General features: G+C 41.6%; 1 protein-coding gene across 1 annotated transcript in view; it reads right to left on the bottom strand.

Annotated features, from left to right (window-relative positions):
• LOC132871227 (potassium/sodium hyperpolarization-activated cyclic nucleotide-gated channel 2-like) overlaps nt 1–18484 on the bottom strand; it is a 162998-nt gene that overhangs the window by 132694 nt on the left and 11820 nt on the right. Inside the window, exon 2 of the mRNA XM_060905348.1 lies at nt 17977–18400. Coding sequence (XP_060761331.1) covers nt 17977–18400 — 424 coding nt within the window. The remainder of the gene's footprint in view (nt 1–17976; nt 18401–18484) is intronic.

Genomic DNA, 18484 nt, shown 5'->3' with positions numbered 1-18484 from the left:
CGTCACTGCGAAGCGCGGCAAAGTTGCGTTCGATCCGCTCAGTTTCTGAGGTGAGATGGATGCGGAAAGCAATTCAGTGCGGTCCTTAAAAGAAGTTCCATTTAGTCAGCGATCAAATCGAGCTAAATTGGCAACAAAACAAGCTGGACCCCCCTCGACCAAATCTAAACATAAAACAAATTTCGACAAGGGGGGGGAAATCATATACTCGAGGTTTTACTTCAACATGGTCCCAGCGCAAATCCTGGCGAACTGGCTGCAAGGACGCCTCAGCGGTTTTCTGCTCCCCCTGCTTACTTTTCCACCCTGGAGGTGGCTCCACGGACAACACTGCTTGGACGGTCACTGGAGTTTCGGAGATGCATCATTTGTCGGAGAAAATAAAAAAATATGAGTCATCAAAGATTCACATGGGCAGCTGCCTGAAATTTTCGGCTTTTGGGAGAGTGAACATCGCTACACAGCTGGATGAGGGCTACAGGCTAGCAGTTCACCGCCACAACGATGAGGTGAGCAAGAACAGGCACATATTAAACCGGCTCATCCAATGCGTGAAATTTTGTGGAGTGTTCGAGTCAGCTCTACGAGGCAAAGACGAAACTGAGGGCTCCAGTCACCGTGGTGTTTTTCTGGGTTTGGTTGACTTCGTGACTCTCTCACACACACACAGTCACAGAATCCGTTCACTTTTGATGTTTTCAATGTGCATTTTTTGCCACACTTTGCTCTGAGAGTTAGCACTTTGGTAATATCCTTGGTAAATACCAGTAATTGCAAGATCTAAAGATCCACTCATCTATTTATTCAACTGCTATTGTTATGTTAGCCAACTATTTACAATGTCTTGTTACAGTAAGTGCACTTTCCTGTTGTCCTCAAGTTGCACAGTCTGTAAAATTCTTGCTGGTCATGGAGTTTGAAGTACAAAATCTATTTACAGAACATTCTGTAGAACAGTACTTTCAAGATTGGCAAATAAATGTGTATTATTTTTTTTAAATATGGTTTCCTTTCTTATTTAGTTGTTGGACATATCTTTTATAAAGATATCATTCACATCATACAATATTGAAGTAATGTGAATAGTGAATAGGGCGTAATTGGAATTGGTCATTGTGGAGCCAAACTATTCTTCGATTGTGAATGTTGTTTGCAACTTTACACCACAACCTATAGCTTAGGTAGCTACAGGGAAAAGATTTCTGTAATGTGCTGCCATCTAGTGGACAGAAGTGGCATGGAACTGTGATATGCAGAGAGAAAAAAAAAAAAAAAGTGTCAATAATGTCTGGCTACCTATAATGTACCTGTTGAATGAGTCACCTTATAACATTATTGGATAATTTGCCCCTCCTGAGAAAATTTTCAGGACCCGCCACTGCATCCATGCTGTTGAGGAGGATCTGAAGGCTCAAGATGTGACCTTCTTCCGTAAAGGGATAGCGAAGCTTGAACATCGGTCGACCAAATGCATTGAAGTTAAAGGAGACTATACTGAAAAATAATGCAAGGACAATCTTTCTCCTGTGACGTTTTCTGGGTGAGGCTGAGAACTTTTTGAAATACCCCCGTATGAGTGTGATGGTTAGTTGTCTGTATACTTTGGGCCATTTTGTGTATTTCTCAACATGTAAACAAAGTAGGAGCCAAATTTAAACCATCAGGACCCTGACCTGGCAGCTACCAAGGATAAATGAATGAACGTTGTAAATGTATTGTGTATCGCTGTAAATGTATGTTCGTGTTAATGAAACATGGTCTTCATACAGTATCTAACTGTTGTATGTGGAGGAAAGTAAAAACCTCACACCAGAGTGACTTTTTTTTATTCAGCCAGTAAGATTCTAGTGACTCGATATTTCATGGGGGAAAAGAGTAAATCCATTTCAGTATTTACAGTCAATGGCTCTGCTAGCAGTCACATAGGTATTATATACAGGAATTACTAACTGTAGTCCATCTGTATTTATTCTATCCACATTCACTGGATGAGCAATCGCGCGATCTGATTGGCTACTCTACCTCTAGGGTATCAGCTCATATACTGTGAGTAGAGAAAAACAAAATGGCAGAGCGCGTCACTGAACCAACCGAGGACGAAATAAAAACTCTACTTGAAAACAAAACCACAAAAAAAAGTAACAAAATACGGACTGAAAGCATTTGATAGTAAGAACGTATCTTGTTTTATTTTTCAAGAAGTATTATTATAGCATTTTTCACAAATCGCAACGGTCATTTCACCAGTTTGTTTACATTCTAAGTGGAAATTCTGTCGGACACTTTGTATAAAGTTTTTATTTATCGAATTTTCAAAAAATAAAAATGTTCCATTTCTCGAAATCCAGTGACTGTGGATAGAATAAAACAATTAATCCACTCAATCTCGTCATACATGGTTTATAGCTAACTCGGCGCTACGCTCCTCGTCGGCTATCAGCTCGTGTACGACTCCGTTTCGTGGAATAACTTAAATATACACCATGTACAGTCTGTTATCGAGGACAAAGAACCACTATTAATAACAAGACACCAGTTACCAGTATCATCAGCATGACGTGGTTCTGCTGTTTCTTTTCAACACTGTGTATACTCACTGTCCACTTTATTAACCACGCCTACCTTGTTGGTCCATCTCGTAGGTATGCAGTTAGAGACTGTAACTCATCATGCATTTTCTACACACAGATAACATTAATCATCCTCAAGCTTTCCTCAGCATCAGTTTCTGATTGTCGCTGGCTGAATATTTTTGGATGATGAACTGTTTCTCAACCCAGCAGTGACACTGAGCTGTTTCAAGTCACGGTAATGCTGTTCCAAATAATACACACCCACCACGAACATGCCATATTTAACAAACTGTACTAAAAACCAGTGATCCTTGCTCCTGTCTTGCAGTTCTTCTTGGTTCCTCGCCTTGCATTTTCAGAAAAACGGGTATGAAAACATACCTTTGATATCTTTTGCACCTTCAGCTTGCATCTTTCACCCAGAAATGTGTATCAAGCAGTGGCGGCTGCTGGTTTTTAAAACAGGGGAAGCCCATTTTACGCATTCATCGTAAAACCTGTAGGCCGGATATCAAAGCATAGAAAAGTGTGCCCCATTAGCATAGTGAACTAGACAACCCCACCTAGTGGCAGAAAGTATTTTTGCTTGTACATTTCATGTTATAGTCTGGCTTGCCAGGCTAGTGCCTCATATCCCCATCTCATCTCATCTCATTATCTCTAGCCGCTTTATCCTTCTACAGGGTCGCAGGCAAGCTGGAGCCTATCCCAGCTGACTACGGGCGAAAGGCGGGGTACACCCTGGACAAGTCGCCAGGTCATCACAGGGCCTCATATCCTTTATCAAAAATATCAAACATCCAAAAATCACTGGCTATTCAACGAAGAGCCTTGAACATCATACCCTGATATGCAACACAGAGTCTTTAACACAACACCCAGCTGTGCAACACATCCTTGAACATCTTCTGCAACACAGTCTGGAAATTCATAACCAGGTAGGCTATGCAACACACAGAACCTTGAATATTATACCCAGGTATAACCTATAACACAGAGCCCACCATTCTCTTAACATTACTGAACAATATACACACTTCAGATTCATGAACATGAACACTATTTATACACAAATTCTGCCCTCCGCTCCTTTTCCAGAAAATGGTCTGTGACCCTGTCATACCAGCTGGTTGTGCTTTCCAGAGACTTTACCAATTTCTGTTAGCAGCTAGCACTGCAGATCCCAATAAGACTCAAGCTAGCCTACAACCAGATTGAACTACAAATGAAATAAACGAGTGAATTCACGAATGATCAAACTGATAGAATGGATGAAAGTTAACGGAGCACAGCGAGTAATATTTACATTTATTTACAGAGTAATGTACAGAGACATCAATGAGAAGAACCGTTTATATGAAAAGAAATTCGGACAGCACTTTGGCACACGACTACACTTTCTCGACATCCGCGAGGGACTGACTGATCATGCTTCCGTGTTCCTCGCCGAAGTACCGCCCTCCTCATGTCTTTCAAACACTACCTCCAATAATCCTTTATCAGCCCGGCTTCTTGTCCCTCCCACTGTCTCGTTTAGTCCCAGAGAAGCCCGGCTTCCCTGGAAGTGACGATTTTGTTGATTTTAACCAATAACAACTAGCCGAAATTGACTGTTCAGAGCCATCTCATAGACTGCAACGGATACCCAGCTGCCAGTCAGTGTTGCCAGATACTGCTGACGTTTTCCATCCCAAAATATGTTCAAAACCCGCCAAAATGTACTTAAAACCGCCCAATCTGGCAACACTGCTGCCAGTCCATAGAGCCCATTGAAATAAGAAAGGTTACAGCCTGGCAGCAAAGGTGATTCTCGTAGCGAACTGCAAGTTCGTCAGACATCACTCAAATAAGTTACAGGATAGTTATGAACATAAATACAATCTTGGGCATATATTATGTTATGCAAGTTATTGTTTTAATGAGAATTCCAACGTCATAGATGCCACAGTTTGGAGAGAGAATTTTAGGGGAAACTCGGCTTCCCTTGTCTCTGAGAAATCGCCCCTGGTAACAAGTGTGATTTATTTGCATTATTTGGTTTGTAATTCTCTTTCAGAGAAAAGCTTTAAACATTATCAAGTTGCATGCTTTGTCGGTTTGCCTCTGTTAAAATTGAATGTGACCTCTGCTTCGATTAATATTACTGAAACAGCTGAATTACACCCACGTCTGGGTTCCATTACGTTTCCACTCTGTTACACTGAGTGGAAATTAAAGCTATTTTGATTGTTGCTATAGATCACTTCTCAAAATGGTTTATTGTAGTTTGGTACAGCATCAAAATATCAATAAGATATTTGGAATCCATAGCCATACATTCTTACGTGTTTTATTTTAGCCACAATTCTTGGACTATGCTCGAATGCTGATGATCAGCACTGGGTTGTCTGACTGCTGGCTCTGAAACATGATTGATGATCATCAACTGCTTGCCAGCACCATTTCGAAAACAAAATGCTTTGTTCAGCACAGCATAATGTCTGGTTTAACAGGGAGAGAAGTTTTATATCATCATAAGCATCACAGATGAGTAAGAAACGCACTGTCTTCGTTGTTGTAAGTTATATATTTACTTTCCTATTGATATATCAGAGACAAAAAAACAGGACCACCTCTGGCTTAGATTATTCACGTTTGCAGTAATTTACAATAATACCACATATTACAAATGGATATTAAATTACATTAATATTGTGGTGTATTCTGGGATGTTAAAGCCATTTCCAACATATTACTGGCTGTTCCTGAAAATGATTAGGAATGATTGAAGTTACGTGCGAAGTGTTTCACAGAAACGTATTTCAGTATGATGTGATCGTCAGTGTAGCGCCTATCAGCACTGCAGTGTACACCGTATGCTCACGTCACACACCAAGTCGCATGATCATCAAGTCAAGTCAAAGTCCTTCCCACGCCTTACAGTACCTGGTATTCCTAGGCAGTCTCCCACTCAAGTACTAACCAGGCCCAACCTGTATGTGGCGCATCGGGCGGCGCCGATCTCCGTTTCCATAGCCCTCGGCCTCTCGCCTATTACATAGCTAGGGTTACAGTGGGGGGCTAGTCCTCTGGTAACCACAAGAGTTTAACTCCCCATGCACATCTGTATTGCAGCGTGCCTTGCCAGATGGCAGTAGGTACCATTTTTATGATGGTCTTTGGTATGACCCGACCGTGAATAGAACTCCCGATCTCCCGATCGAGAGGCGGACACGCTAACCACTAGGCCACTAGTCGGTCAGTCGCATGATCATAAACACTTGAAACACGTCTACGCACAATGAGCTCTACGTCTGTATAGCACTCCTTGTCTAGCATCTGTTGTAAGTCATGTTCATGTGTATTCCATGCTTGTCTATGTTTATGCTTCTATATACCGTAGTCTTCATCTTTGTTCACGCATATTTCACTCTTAATAAATTACTCTGCATTTGCTTTAAGAAGAAGAAACCTTTATTCGTCACATGCACACTTCAAGCACAGTGAAATTTATCCTCTGCATTTAACCCGTCTGAAGCAGTGAACACGCGCACACACACCCAGAGCAGTGGGCAGCCACACTAGAGCGCCCGGGGAGCAGTCAGGGGTTCAGTACCTTGCTCAAAGGCACCTCAGCCCAAGGCCGCCCCACGTCAACCTAACTGCATGTCTTTGGATTGTGGGGAAACCAGAGCACCCGGAAGAAACCCACGCAGGCAACATGCAAACTCCACACAGAAAGGCCCTCGCCGGCCGCTGGGTTTGAACCCAGAACCTTCTTGCTGTGAGGCGACCGTGCTAACCACTACACCACCATGCCGCCCACAAGAGAAGGTCCCAGATGCAGCCTGGAGAATGGGGGGGGAGCATATGTAGCCCCGCCCCTAACCCTAACCCAAATCCAGTGTTGTACTCGAGTCACTAAACCTCGAGTCCGAGTCAAGTCTGTGTCATTAAAGAAAATTTCGAGTCAAGTCCGAGAACAAGACTCCAGCAGCACCATTTGACGGTGGCTGTTGCTGCCTTTATATGAAAGCGTCTCTGCTACCGTGTTGGACTAATGTTACTGCTTGATTGCCCCCGTTTTCGTTAATAGGCTACAGATAAAAAAAACTTGTTCATTGCTCAGCAAGCCCCGCCCACTATCAACAGTTTCTTAATTTCTTAATTTCCCTGAGGGAACCCGCCCAAAGGCATCAATAAAGTTTTATCTAATCTAATCTAACAGGGCAAATAGCATGAGAAAGGGTTAACACTAGCTAGTTCATCGGTTGGCAAGCAAGCCCCACTATCAACAGAGCGATGAACATAGCGTGTCACTTCCTTCTCTGGGGGGAGTCTTGCCAAATGATGATTGAAGTTCGAGGTTGTTCCCGTCGTCTCCTCGATAGTTCTTCTACATATGGAACACACAGCAGTGCATTTTTTCCCACTGCACGAGACGTCTGTATAAGCAAAGCGGACAATCCTAGGGGCTTCTGTCCAGGCATTTTAGCGCCATTAACGTTAGTTTATTCCTGGACGTGACGTATGAACAGGTGAATGTGCATTCTCTTGCACGAAATTAGTATAAAAATTAATGTAGATATAAATATCTTATGCCAAATTACTATGCCTTGTTAATGCACGAGTCATCAGTGCTTAAGTCACGAGTCCTTAAAATCAGGGCACGAGTCGGACTCGAGTCCGAGGCCTGGACTCGAGTACTACAAGCCTGCCCTAAACATAACCCTTGGGCGGGGCTACATGTGCCCTGCCTTGTTCTCCAGCCTGCAGCAATGTGACCACAAATAAACTATATAGGACACAGGTTTCAGTTTCCTTGTAGACATGAAAGCAGTGTATCATTCGAGGTTAAGTGTTAGGTATAACAGATAGGATGTTCCTGACTTTGACATGCTGCAGTCAGGATGGCAGAAGCACTGAGCAAACTGGGCAATTTCCCAAGGCAACAGACAACTAGGAAGTGCCACAAAAAACCATGACTAACTTTGCAAAAACATCTCATCTCATCATCTCTAGCCGCTTTATCCTGTTCTACAGGGTCGCAGGCAAGCTGGAGCCTATCCCAGCTGACTACGGGCGAAAGGCGGGGTACACCCTGGACAAGTCGCCAGGTCATCACAGGGCTGACACATAGACACAGACAACCATTCACACTCACATTCACACCTACGCTCAATTTAGAGTCACCAGTTAACCTAACCTGCATGTCTTTGGACTGTGGGGGAAACCGGAGCACCCGGAGGAAACCCACGCGGACACGGGGAGAACATGCAAACTCCACACAGAAAGGCCCTCGTCGGCCACGGGGCTCGAACCCGGACCTTCTTGCTGTGAGGCGACAGTGCTAACCACTACACCACCGTGCCGCCTTGCAAAAACATCTACCAGGAAAATGTTTTGGATTTGTACCCAAATCTTAGCATTGCCCTGCGCTGATTATTAACTGTACCAGTAACCATGGCATCAGGAAACAGGAGGTTTTCACATCTCAGACTTGTTAAAAAAAAAAAACTATCTGCTTTGACAACAACACAAGATTGTTTGAATGGATTGGCTGAAATTTCAATTGAGCACGAAATCTGTCACAGTTTAGATTACTCCATATCCAAGATAATTGAAGATTTCACAGCAGCCAAAGCAAGAAAGGTCTTCTTTTAAATGATGAGTCAACGGTATTCATTAAAAAATATATAACACCTATTTTTGACTTAAGATCCCAAAAACAGGGCTTATATTCCTGTTTTACCCACAGTGCTGGATTGTCTTCCCTCAGATCTCGCTGCAGTGTGATGCCCAAGCCCAGTCCTGTCATTAAACATTAAACGCCTGCAGATGTGGGCTCTTACACACTGATTTTAAAGAATCCACATGCTATCTTTGATGTACAACAAAATGTTATGCAAGATATTCTGTTATTTTTATACACAAACAGAGTGAAATCTCATCTCATCTCATTATCTCTAGCCGCTTTATCCTTCTACAGGGTCGCAGGCAAGCTGGAGCCTATCCCAGCTGACTACGGGCGAAAGGCGGGGTACACCCTGGACAAGTCACCAGGTCATCACAGGGCTGACACATAGACACAGACAACCATTCACACTCACATTCACACCTACGGTCAATTTAGAGTCACCAGTTAACCTAACCTGCATGTCTTTGGACTGTGGGGGAAACCGGAGCACCCGGAGGAAACCCATGCGGACACGGGGAGAACATGCAAACTCCGCACAGAAAGGCCCTCACCGGCCCCGGGGCTCGAACCCGGACCTTTTTGCTGTGAGGCGACAGCGCTAACCACTACACCACCGTGCCGCCCCACAGAGTGAAATTAACATTGCAATTCTAATTCGAATGTAATAGATTGTGCAGTTATTTACAGTAATGCATTGAAATTGGGCTAATTTAGACTTGGTTGGTTGGTTGGTTGGTTGGTTGGTTGGTTGGTTGGTTGGTTGGTTGGTTGGTTGGTTGGTTGGTTGGTTGAGTTTTTTTGCCCATGGGTTGAGGGTTGGGTGTTTGACATTTATTAACATAATGATAATATTTCAGTGTTCTACAAATCAGGAAGTTGGAGGAGGTTGTTATGCAAGCAATATACAGTACCAGTCAAAAGTTTAGACACACCTTCTAATTCAATAGTTTTTCTTTATTTTTATTAATTAAAAGACACTTCATGTCTTAAAGTAATGATGGATGTCGTTTCTCTTTACTCAGTTGAGCAGTTCTTGACATAATATGGATTACTACAGTTGTAGAATAGGGATATTTAATGTATTTTTATTCTTTACTATTTATTGTTTGGTCTCAAACGCATTAATAAGGCAAGAAATTGCACTAATTAACTTTTGACAAGGCTGTTAATTGAAAAGCATTCCAGGTGACTACCTCATGAAGGTGGTTAAGATAACGCCAATAGTGTGTAAAGCATCATCAGAGTGAACACTGGCGACTTTGAAGAGTCTAAAATCCATCCATCCATTAACCGTAACCGCTTATCCTGTGCAGGGTCGCGGGCAAGCTGGAGCCTATCCCAGCTGACTATGGGCGAGAGGCGGGGTACACCCTGGACAAGTATCCAGATCATCACAGGCCCTCCAAGGGAACCGGAGCACCCGGAGGAAACCCACACAGACAGACATGGGGAGAACATGCAAACTCCACATAGAAAGGCCCCCATCAGCCGCTGGGCTCGAACCCAGAACCTTCTTGCTGTGAGGCAACAGTGCTAACCACTACACCACCATAGTCTAGAATATGAAACATATTTAGTTTAACACTTTTTTGTTTACCACATAATACCATATATATTCCATATGTTATTTCATAGTTTTGATGTCTTCAGTGTTGTCCTACAATGTAGAAAATACAAAATACAGAAAAATCTATGAAGGAGTAGGGGTGTCCAAACTTTTGACTGGTACTGTATAATTATACTATATTTTGATATTTAAAAATACCAAAAGGGAAAATGTGCTGTTTTAGTACACTTTGGTATATTAGAATATTAAAAGCATGTAACACTTTCTACGAAGGTCATATTTATAATGAACTATGAATGCAATCAAAACATCTCATCTCATCTCATTATCTCTAGCCGCTTTATCCTGTTCTACAGGGTCGCAGGCAAGCTGGAGCCTATCCCAGCTGACTACGGGCGAAAGGCGGGGTACACCCTGGACAAGTCGCCAGGTCATCACAGGGCTGACACATAGACACAGACAACCATTCACACTCACATTCACACCTACGCTCAATTTAGAGTCACCAGTTAACCTAACCTGCATGTCTTTGGACTGTGGGGGAAACCGGAGCACCCGGAGGAAACCCACGCGGACACGGGGAGAACATGCAAACTCCACACAGAAAGGCCCTCGCCGGCCACGGGGCTCGAACCCGGACCTTCTTGCTGTGAGGCGACAGCGCTAACCACTACACCACCGTGCCGCCTGTTGTAATAATTAATTATGAAAATACATGACACTTTATAGCAATCTTTATTATGCATTATGGAACGTTAAACACAATGCATTTTAAAGTAGTGTTCATAACACATAACTTAACCAACACCAAAAAACCCAATGCGTGTCGTGCATCATGAGCTTTTTACTCAATGAATTATTACTAGTTTATAAATGCATTGTAAATATCACTATAACGTGTAATACCTTTTCAGAAATAATTTCAACAATGGTGTATCATGTTATGAATGTATTTATAGGTTCATATATATCTGTGGCCTTCATAGAAAGTGTTAGCAAAATTTTTTACTGAATACATGATATCTATTACTTCTGTTTCAAAAACCCCGTTTGTATTTGTATTCCTTCTATAGTCCAGAATGAACGAAGGAAAATGTCCAGTCTCTGTGCGCTCACATGCTCTGATGGTTCATTGCAGGCAAATGACCATTTACTGGATAATTATCATTGGCGGTCTCTCATTATTGCATTAACGGTGCCTGCTTGATCCGCCCCTGGTGCTTTAATTGATCCAAACATGTTGACTTGTGTGTTGTGCTGCCTAGGACTAGCACTCAAGTGTATCTCGGGATTAGAATAACGCTTGGGAGACATAAACAGCAACGACAGCAGCCATGCAGGGTCTCAGTTGCCAGAATACAAAGGAATAAAACAAGAGTCTGACTGTGGCACTACACAACCGACACATTGTACTGGGCAAACAGCCTAGTTTCACATTCAGAACAAACGGCCAGTGGGACAGTAGTGCAAATCTCAAGGCGGCAGAGGTGGACAGTAACGAAGTACATTTACTTGAGTATTGTACTTAAGTGCACTTTTTGCGTACCTGCACTTTACTCGAGTATTTTTTTTTAAACTTGTGACTTGAACTTCACTACATTTGAAAGGCAAATATCGTACTTTTCAATCCACTACATTTCTATCAAGGTCCTCATTACTCGTTACTATAAAGCAGCTTTGAAAGTGGATGTTTTTTCTTTTTTTTTTTTTCTAAAACGTGATTGGTTTCTTCGCAGGTGACACTGAGACAGCCTATCAGTAATCACTAGGGTCACATCACATCCATAGACTGGATAAAATCAAGTTCAGTGATTTCTCAGCAGCGTTATTTGAACACGATCAGTTGATGGCAGAATGGAAGGAGGCGGTTCTTCTGGAGAATGCACGCACTCATGGCCATACCTAGAACCCTCATCCCATCCCCATTCCATTATCTGTAGCCGCTTTATCCTGCTCTACAGGGTCGCAGGCAAGCTGGAGCCTATCCCAGCTGACTACGGGCGAAAGGCGGGGTACACCCTGGACAAGTCGCCAGGTCATCACAGGGCTGACACATAGACACAGACAACCATTCACACTCACATTCACACCTACGCTCAATTTAGAGTCACCAGTTAACCTAACCTGCATGTCTTTGGACTGTGGGGGAAACCAGAGCACCCGGAGGAAACCCACACGGACATGGGGAGAACATGCAAACTCCACACAGAAAGGCCCTCGCCGGCCACGGGGCTCGAACCCGGACCTTCTTGCTGTGAGGCGACAGCGCTAACCACTACACCACCATGCCGCCTACCTAGAACCCATGTTTCAGTTTTCTGAAAGGATTAAAGATCTGTTTCGTTTTAAATGTTTGCCCAAAACGAACCACATCACGGCCTACAAAAACTCGCCATCCAACCTGCGGAAGCATATTGAGGTATATAAACGTTTTATTCCAAGAGAAAGCTTGCAACGAAGTTGTCTGTGCTTTTAGAGCTAGTGATAACCTTGCAAACGTGGCTATGCAGTCTGGTTAATCAAATGACTTTCTATGGATTTGCCCGCCAAGTTGCCATCGCCTTGTCCACGGCTAACGTTCACACATAGCTAGTTAACTTGGATGCTGTTAGTTAGCATGTAAAAATAGAGTTACGCTAACATGAATAACATTAACTTATCTAAAGTCCTTTCAGAAATAGGTTTGAGCATAATCTTGCCAAATAAACAGAATGTAGAAATCTTTCTTTTCTAGTAGCGTTAGCTACCCAGTATGATTTCGAGTTTGAAAAGAGTTTGCTAGCGTGTCAGGTGGAGCGTCACTGACTGGCTAGCTCAACATTAAACCACCATGATGGCACAGCATGCGTTCATTTTATGAATTCACATTTCTGTCTTTGGTAACGGCATTAGGTATTGTGAGCGCTGTGGCAATAATACAACAATGCGTTGACAGAAAATGTACTTTTAATACTTAAGTATTTTTAAAAGCAAGTACTTCGGTACTTTAACTTAAGTAAAAATTGAATAACATTTGACCAGTGGGATCTGGACTTTGACTTAAGTAATGAAGTTGGGTACTTTGTCCACCTCTGCAAGGTGGTAGGTACCGTAGTGAGGACAAAGTTACATGACGCAAGAGTCCTGTGAACATTGCAGCATCTCTGAAAGCACTGCGAACATACTTATTAATTATTCATTAGAAAGCAATGACTCTTGGCAGTATAGAAAGATAAAAATCAATCAGAACAAGTTCATGTCTCTGCAATCGATAAATCATCAATAACTTGTCCGTCACTTCATTTAGCCTGATTGTCACTTTGGTCTTTTCACATTTCCCTAATTACCTCTAATTATTGTGACTGTTTGGTATTAAACTCACAGTCACATGCAATGTACTGTATATATTCATAGCGCACCAACATTCAGTGATTTAAAGCACTCTTTCCGCAATATCGTGAAAACGTTATGGTGCACCATTACTGTAAGATTTGCAGTGTTGTTCCATACAAAATGTAATCCATATTGATTTTCAAACACCTCAGCAATGTACTGCACCTCGTTGTGTTCTTTACTATATGAAATCTCAGCAGTGACAGGAATACAGAAAGAATGGATTCCCACAGTTGCCCTGCTGTTTGGTTCGTTGAATTGAATTAACATCAGACAGATTGTCCCTTGTGGCTAAGCCACTGTTACTTGTGCATAAAAACAGACACCTAAACGAACATCTGGACTTTTCGCTACAAGTAAAAAGTGGCAGAGATGCGGAGATATTGTTAGAAATAATATTACAATTATCATGTTCGAAACTTGTCAAGGAAGTCCATAAAACTCAGCATGTACTGGTAACCTTGTTTGGTCTTACTGTATATTATACCTTTGTTAAGTACACTACCGTTCAAAAGTTTGGGGTCACTTTGAAATGTCCTTATTTTTGAAAGAAAAGCACTGTTCTTTTCAATGAAGATCACTTCAAACTAATCAGAAATCCACTCTATACATTGCTAATGTGGTAAATGACTATTCTAGCTGCAAATGTCTGGTTTTTGGTGCAATATCTCCATAGGTGTATAGAGGCCCATTTCCAGCAACTCTCACTCCAGTGTTCTAATGGTACAATGTGTTTGCTCATTGCCTCAGAAGGCTAATGGATGATTAGAAAACCCTTGTACAATCATGTTAGCACAGCTGAAAACAGTTGAGCTCTTTAGAGAAGCTATAAAACTGACCTTCCTTTGAGCAGATTGAGTTTCTGGAGCATCACATTTGTGGGGTCGATTAAATGCTCAAAATGGCCAGAAAAACGTCTTGACTATATTTTCTATTCATTTTACAACTTATGGTGGTAAATAAAAGTGTGACTTTTCATGGAAAACACAAAATTGTCTGGGTGACCCCAAACTTTTGAACGGTAGTGTATTTGGAGGGCAAAATGAACAAGAGTTGTTTATAAAATCCTCTGAACAAGTAATGTGTGTTTTCTTTCAAATCTGCTTGCAATCAAGGACATCTTCAATGTGGATCAAAATGGAGTGATGTGAGGGGATATGATAAGAACTGCACACTTATGGTGCTACAACACAAAGAAATATTAACACCTAGTAGGCATATCAGACGCTCGCTGGCCGTGCTGTGAAAATTGTGCATGCAGACGCCCATCTAAGTTTCAAAATCTGTCATTGCTTCACTCCTGAATATTTTCTATCATGAATACTAGCATTAAAAATCATATAACCTCTGCTTTCCAAAGAAATGTATCTCGTTAAGATCTGTTCGGTACTTTGGGAGTAACGGCAGGTTGAAGATGGCACAACAGAGTAAAAACTCTGCTCGCGTGATGCCAGGAAACTGCCAGTGCTTTTTGAGTTACGGGAAAGCAGTCAGGCGTTCGCTCTTCTCTTCTGATCGGTTTCTGACTGGATTACTCGTGAATATCAATCAGATAACTTTTATAGGGATGTTCTCTCGCTCTCACCGTTTCTGATGACGTATTCAGCAAAATTTTCCGTCAGCTAGTTTTGATGTTATGCTTCACGGGAGACTTTGAAGTGAGTTTTCATAGCTTTACCTACTTATTTTTTCAAATAAAACTGATTCCTGTAAATAAATAACTATTTTAGAATATAACTGTATTTGTTCTAATGAAAAATATTGAGATCTTAGTGGTCTGAATGATATTTGAAATCAGAAACGCGAGTGTCAGTTTCAATTCAGTTAACTGGAATTGTTTATTGGATGTGGCTCACACAGCTTCTTCAAGGTTCGTCTTGAAAGCTATGAATATTAATCGAAATATTTATTTATATTATTTCATATAAACACTAGTAAGCCCTACTTAGAAATACAAAGGCCTACAGAGCACAAAGAGGGTATTAGAAATAATCTTGTGACTTTATTTTGATAGAGAATCGTAGATGTGAGACATTCAGTGCTTATTTATGCAGATTTTATGATTAATATTGATTTCTCCTTCTTTGTGATGTATAAATGAGAGTTAAGATCAGCTTTATATTGCACAAATAAAGCCATTTGGTGAAACTTTGAAGAGAGTGTGCCAATTTAACGGTTACCTAATTAGCATAATTAGTACTAATTAAATACTAATTTGCATAATTGGTTTTTACTCATTTTTCAAACTTTGTATTCAGTATACAATCATATATGTGCCTCCCAATTTCCATGTAAATATCTTGAAAAATAAAAAGTTAGTAAGAAAAAAAAAAAAACAGTTGATCTCATTGGTGAATGAGGCCCATTTTGGACCATGTGATCCTCATACAGAATATTACGGCAGTTTTTGAAAAATTAAGCCGTTTTTTTCCATTCTTTGATTTGTAATATCTCACGAACGGATAAACATTTTAATTCTGTAAAAAGTATGTTGTTCTGCATTCAATTCTGAATTCAATGAGAGCAGTTTCAAGCAATTTGGGCTGAATTTGAATTTTCACCTTATATGCCTACTCATAGTGATTCTAGCTTTACTAATCATGAGTCTTCATTTATTAACCTGGATACAACTGGATTCATAGATCATTCACAGGAGCATTTGAGCAAAGAACATTACACGGTGGTGCAAAGATATGAAGTTTATCATCTTCTCATGCTGAAAATATTTTCACTTCGCTCACTCGTGATATACCGTATACATTCACCACTCGAAGATAAACTTCATGTCTTCGCGCAGCCGTGTAATATGTGACCCCTCACCGAATCCAGGGACGCATGTCGGCCGAAACGAATCCGAGATAATCGCAAAAGAAGCATTTTTTTCAAAATTTGTGATTTTCGTTTTTTTCCATCATGTGTAAGTTGAGATCTTGAAGAATGCAATCAGTATTTCAGATAATAGATTGTTTTGTTGGAAAAGCATACATTTTTTGTTGCAAATTGTCTCGTTTTTGTCAGGACTGTAGCCTGCTGGGGGGGGTAAATTACCATATGGGCCATTCACATGATGATTTAAGTCTTTTGGGGGTTTTTTTCGCCAATCAGCTGTATGATATGAGCTGAGCTCGTGGCTACTTAAGCTGCATACAGGCATGTAATTTCACTATGGAACGAGCAAGCTAAACAGAGCGCAGAGGAGCTGAAACACCGCGAAGCAAACAGACACACGGTATTTACATCGGAGATAACCATTTCTAGCAAAAAAAACGCAACCTCGTTTTCCAGATTGAATGGAATACTTGAATGATCGGATGATACACGGACCGTTCTAGGATTACATTCCATCGGAGGCATTGGTGTGTGCAAGGCGCCATTTCTCTTTCTGATGGGGTGAGTTTATTAATCTAAGGCTGTGTGGTTATTTTTGCATGTAACGGAGAGTGTTGTGGTTTGGTTAAGCCTAGGTCACAACCGGGCGTACGATTTTTTGGCCGTGCGATTTTTGCCGTTTCCCAAATCGCTGCAGTTTTTTTTGTTCATGGAGAAAGATGCGCGTTGGCCGTAAGTTTGTCTTGCAACCTGAAAAAAACGTAAGCGCCCGTAGAGTTTGTTTGACATGACAAAGAACCTCTGCGGCCGGTCTGCGGCTTGAAAATCAGCACGTCACATGCGCGCTCTCGTGCGTTTCACGCTCGCCCTCCGTGCATTTCTTGCGTTTTTTGCATGTAGACCGGCCGTAGGAGCACATACGGTCGGTTGTGACCGAGGCTTTACATGAAACTAGCGTTGTGTTAGTTGTGTCATCATCGTGCTATCTTTCTTTCTTACGGTGTGAGTAATTTTTCAACCACAAAACGTTAAAGTATACTTTCGGACTTATTTTTGCACTTCATAATTGTGTTAGGCATACTTTGCATGGAAGGAAAATTGACGTGGTGATCTTTGTTTACATGAAAGTAGTATCGTGCTAGCTCGTAGGGGGCAGGGCTTTCCTTAATATCATGCAAATGAGCAGCATTATGTGCCCGCCCTGCACCCAGAGTAACTGAGATGGAAAACTTTGAGGGCGATTTTCTCCCTTTTCTGTTTTAAGAGGTATACACTTTCAAAAGGCCACACATTCTTCAAATATTGTCAGATCTCCAGATGGAAGGCATCATTGGAAAGCTTAGAAACTGTACTTTCTGAATCTGTCAATAACTCAAAATGCCCCCGGGCGGACATGTGTCCCTGGATTCCGTTATCTGACACATATATGCACAAGATTACAAAACAATTTCACGATTGAGACTTTTATAAATCTGACAGGATTTTTTTTTCACTTGGTTTGACTTACAGAATGTCTACACACAACTTTGCTAAAGGTTTATACATGAGGCATATACCCAGTCTCTTCCTGCAGCCAGTTTCTACACTTGGTGTGTCAGAATGCAATCGCGTTTCAAAACATTTCTCCAAGCTGTGGTCATTTGTTACTTTCTCTGTTAAAATGAGATGTTTTTGCACCCCCTAACCTTTCTCCCACCTTTAAACCCAACTGAATATTAGATTAGATTAGATTAGATTAGATTAGATTAGATTAGATTAGATTAGATTAGATTAGATTAGATTAGATTAGATTAGATTAGATTAGATAAAACTTTAATGATCCCTTTGGGAGGCCTAACCTGCCTTCATGACACTGGATTCTTTAAGTTGAATTCTTGCTCAGAACTAGATTAAATGTGGGCTTCTGCAAGAAATTCCATGTGTTTCTAATCTGCTTTTCTATCCAAACAGCAGCCTACCTCCTCCCATTGGTGTATGTAGCGGATGAGCCGGGAGAGTCTCAGCAGCCTCAGCAAACTGAGGATCTTCGTAAAGCGCACGATGCGCAGGGCCCGGGCCGTCTTGTACATCTCAGAGTCTATTCCTTTCTCCACAATGAGAAAAATGTAATCCACGGGGATAGACGAGACAAAGTCCACCACAAACCATGTCTTCAGGTACTTTTTCTTGATGGTCTTGGGATCCAGGATGATGTCGGAATTGTCTTCGATGATGATGCCCGTGCGGAAGTTGAGCACCAAGTCCATGAGGAAGAAGGTGTCGGAGACAACGTTGAAGATGATCCAAGGCGTGGTGGTCTCCTCTTTGAAGAATGTGATGCCTACTGGAATGATGATCAGGTTGCCCACCATGAAGAGGAGCATTGTAAAATCCCAGTAGAACCTGGAAGGAAGGGAGACCAGGAAACAAAATGAAGCAAGAAAAATAATCAGTGCTTGTACGAGAAGTGCAAAAGTGATGTTTTTT

Source organism: Neoarius graeffei, chromosome 23 (genome assembly GCF_027579695.1).
Source record: "Neoarius graeffei isolate fNeoGra1 chromosome 23, fNeoGra1.pri, whole genome shotgun sequence".
Classification (NCBI taxonomy): Eukaryota; Metazoa; Chordata; class Actinopteri; order Siluriformes; family Ariidae; genus Neoarius; species Neoarius graeffei.
This window is presented reverse-complemented; position numbering and strand designations above follow the sequence as displayed.